The following is a 3,921-nucleotide window of genomic DNA, read 5'->3' on the forward strand; positions in this document are numbered from 1 at the left end:
TATATATATATATATATATATATATATATATGTACACATATACATATTAATAAATCTGCAAAGATATCACAAAAAAATGGGGAAAAAAAGAATATTACTCTACCTCTGGTATTTGAGTACTATTTTTTCCACCTTGTTTCACATATACTCTGCTATATATTTACATATACTTATATGATAGGGTTGAAATGCAAGTTGTGTACTCTTGAAGCACATCTGCTTATTCCAGTATTCCAAATACATTTGTAGATGTCGTATTATGTGAGATATGCATAAGAGTTGAACGATATTGGAGCTATTATTTGCAGAGTAAGTATATATCAAAACAGGAGATTGGAAACATCTTTTGGTATTATTTATTCACCATTACACATGTTTCATTTGCTAATAGGAGTTACAAACTTGCATATATAGGAGAAACAGACTGTATCACCCATTAGAGTTTCTTCATTCAGAGAAGAAAAAAAAAATTATGAAAAAGTTTAAATTTGGATGAAGCGTTTATCTTACATGTACAATTTTATAATTCCTATTAGTGAATGAAACATGTGTAATGGTCACTAAGTAATACCAAAAACTTTTTCCAGTCTCTTGTTTTGACATGCATACGTACATACATTCATGTAATGTGCAAAAATAAAAAAAAAAATATGGAGATAAAATTTAAAAAATACAAAATACATTGTAGGCTGATGAATATTATCATGGATGATTAGGGGACATAAAAAAAGGGGGCTTTAAGCTAAATATTCAGGAGTAGGGCTTCTGTTGTAGTTCTATAGAAAAATGATGAATTTGAACTGTTGAAGTGTTGTATCTCTCTGTTTTTCTTTTTCTTTCTTCCTGCACATTTGTCCACCTTTGTCTGTGTGTCTGTCTTAGTCATCCTGAAAATAAAGATGTAAAGAAAAGGCTATTTACTAAACAGCTGAAATATCCCAGAATACAATGGCAAGTGTTATTGTGTGACCTTATGATAAAAAAGCATTTCAGCCTTGATTGTCCTGTCTTCTATTTATAAGGGACTACATTATCCAAAGAGTCAGTTTTAGGGTTGTAGGATGAGTGTAACTTTAAGGTAGTAGATCTCTGATGGACTTGGTTCTATAGAAGTCACAGGAATGACAACTAAGGAGTGAGAAGAAACCAAAAATAATAAAGCAAGCATTTGTTTATGACTGTCTTCATCATTTTCAGAAGTGATGGAGGTTGAAAACACCTGGTTCTGGTGTTGACAGAGATCAGAGAAGTTATCCTTCAAGAAAGAGGAGGGGGAGGGGGAGTAGTATGTCAGGGCCTAGAAGTCATAGGGCTGGTTACCTGGTTTCCATGGTATTATAAAGTGACAGAGAACACAACAGGAAGCCTGTCCCTTTCAAGGTAACATGTTTTCAGCAGAATGGACTGGAGCAATACGAGATGAATTATTTTTTTCCCTTAAGAACAGAATGCACTGTTGTGGTTGTTGCCAGCTCCCTCTGGCCCCTGTGCCAGTGGCACATAAAAGACACCCACTACACTCTCGGAGTGGTTGGCATTAGGAAGGGCATCTAGCCATAGAAAACCATGCCAAATGAGACGGGAGCCTGGTGCAGCCTCCTAGCTTCCCAGACTCAAGTCGAACCGTCCAACCCATGCCAGCATGGAAAACGGACATTAAACGATGATGATGATGATGATGGCTGTTGCTATGGTAACAGAGCTAAAGTATGCAGAGTGAAGCCACTTGGCACACATTGACCTTTGAACTCTGTCTTGCATGCATAATAAGGTATATATGTTTTTGCTCTCTTGCTCAACAGAAACAAAAGGAGATTCAATGCTGAATTGCTGTGTGTTGTAGTTTTCTTTTTACAGCATCAGTTCTGATGACATTTTGATCCACAACACACAGCAACAGGAGTCAGAAAAATGCTTTTAAAACGCAAACAGGACACAGTTGCTGCTCATTGACTTACCCATTCATCGTCACCTGCACATTCACCCTGGGCAGCAGCTGCAGCTGCACTGGGTGCGTCAGTCAGTTTCAGGTTCATGATTTTCTGTGTCCAGCTTGATCCAATGTCCTCACCACCACTATAGTTACTTACTGTCACTGGTTCTCCATTTGCGTCCAGCTTGACAATGCTCTCTGTAAGCAACAAGAGAAGACTTTTGTTAGAGAGAGACAAAGAAAAGCACCAATGATTGATGACTTGTTATGTGACACAGGGAGGGGAAGGAGGAGACAATTGTTAATATAATGCAAAAGCAGGGAGGAGAGAGGTGGAAGAAAGGGGCTGGGGAAGCCAGTGATATCATCATCATCATCATTATCATTGTTTTAATGTTAACATTTCCATACTTGCATGGGTTAGATGGAATTTTGTTGAGGTGGATTTTCTATGGCTGGAGGCCTTCCCTGCCACCAACTCTCCAAGTGGAGTAATAATTTCTCATGACCAGACATGTTTTCACAGAAGATTGCATGAATGGTGAAACTTGTTTCCAATTATCACACAAAGTTAAGACAAAAAGTTGCTAATGCTCTCTCTCACACACATACACACACGTGTTTGTGAGTGTATATTGTGTATGTATATTTGTGTGTGTGTGTGTATATACAAGTACATGATGGACTTCTTTCAGTTTCCAGCTATCTAATTCACCCACACAAGTCTTTAGTTGACCTGGGGCTATAATAAAAACCCGATGCCCAAGGTATGACTGAATCCCAGAACCATGTGGTTGGGAAGCAAACTTCTTACCACACAGCCACTTTCTCTAGATTTATTGTAATATCTCTGTGTGACTATTTACTGGTTGCATACCAAGGACCTTTTTGCATATTCCATCTTCAAATTATGAATACTATGATTATTACATAAGTCCAAGCTTCCTGAAACAGATGTTGAGTTAAGAAATTAAGTAATATTTTCATAGTACTCTGTATTTTTTATGTTCTATCTAAATATATTTGTATGTATGTGTCTATGTGTGTGTGTGTGTGTGTGTATATATATATATATATATATACACACAGCTATACTCCTTCGTAGTGAGACATGGGCTCTGAGTGCAGAAGACATGCATAGTCTGGAGAAAAATGAAGGCAGTATGCTCTGTTGGATGTACAACATCAGTGCGCATGTATGACAAAGTGTAAATGTATTGAGAGAAAAGTTGGGCATAAGAGAAATCAAATGTAGGATGCAAGAGAGAAGACTACATTGGTTTGGACATGTGATGTGTATGAATGAGGACAGCTGCATAAAGAAGTGCTGATCACTGAAAGTGAATGGTACCCACAGAAGAGGGAGACACAGGAAGGGGCTGGGGGAGAAAGAGGAGTGGTAGTAATTGTTTGAAGTAAATATTAGTGTTGTTAATGGAATTCTTAATTGGCGTCATCTCAAACATTATTCTGTTAATGGTCTTACCAACGGATGGAAAATCAATCAATGTCTTAATCGACGATGATAGCAAGGAAAGGAAAATGCAATGACACTGCTTAACCAGTAGGAGGAGTGCTTAATGCTAAAGTCTTACCAATGAAGGGAGAGTCTCCACATGTCCTTAACCGGATGTGGTCACTTTCTACAAGTTCCATCTTCATTGTATGATTTTCTTCAATCCAGAACGAAATCAGTTCCTCTTGGCGTTCGACTTCAGGCTGACTTATAATTGTCAGGGCATTCAATTCCTCTTTGCAGATCAAAGATACCAGGTCTTCTAATTTCAAAGCATCAGATTCACCGACTGCTGCCACCTCTGGTAGAAGAAGATACTGAAAGATGGTATTTTGCCATGGAAGAGAGAATACAGTATTAACAACCATATCTTAGCATTACCTGAGCAGTAAATCTGTTGGTGTTGAGGGGAGGAGAGGCGCTCTATGTGGTGTGGCAGACATAAAAAATGTGGACTGCACCCATTTTTGTT

The 3,921-nt window shown here is 38.0% G+C and overlaps 1 protein-coding gene across 1 annotated transcript in view; it reads right to left on the reverse strand.

Moving 5' to 3' along the window:
- Positions 1-14: 14 nt before the first annotated feature.
- The window catches only part of LOC106883654 (arpin), a 16,285-nt gene continuing 12,378 nt past the window's right edge, over positions 15-3,921 (reverse strand). The window contains exons 4-6 of the mRNA XM_014934751.2: positions 3,529-3,750; positions 1,959-2,131; positions 15-887 (exon numbers count right to left, since the gene is read on the reverse strand). Of these exons, the coding sequence (XP_014790237.1) occupies positions 879-887; positions 1,959-2,131; positions 3,529-3,750 (404 nt within the window). The 3' untranslated portion in view covers positions 15-878. The remainder of the gene's footprint in view (positions 888-1,958; positions 2,132-3,528; positions 3,751-3,921) is intronic.

Source organism: Octopus bimaculoides, chromosome 11 (genome assembly GCF_001194135.2).
Source record: "Octopus bimaculoides isolate UCB-OBI-ISO-001 chromosome 11, ASM119413v2, whole genome shotgun sequence".
Taxonomy (NCBI): Eukaryota; Metazoa; Mollusca; class Cephalopoda; order Octopoda; family Octopodidae; genus Octopus; species Octopus bimaculoides.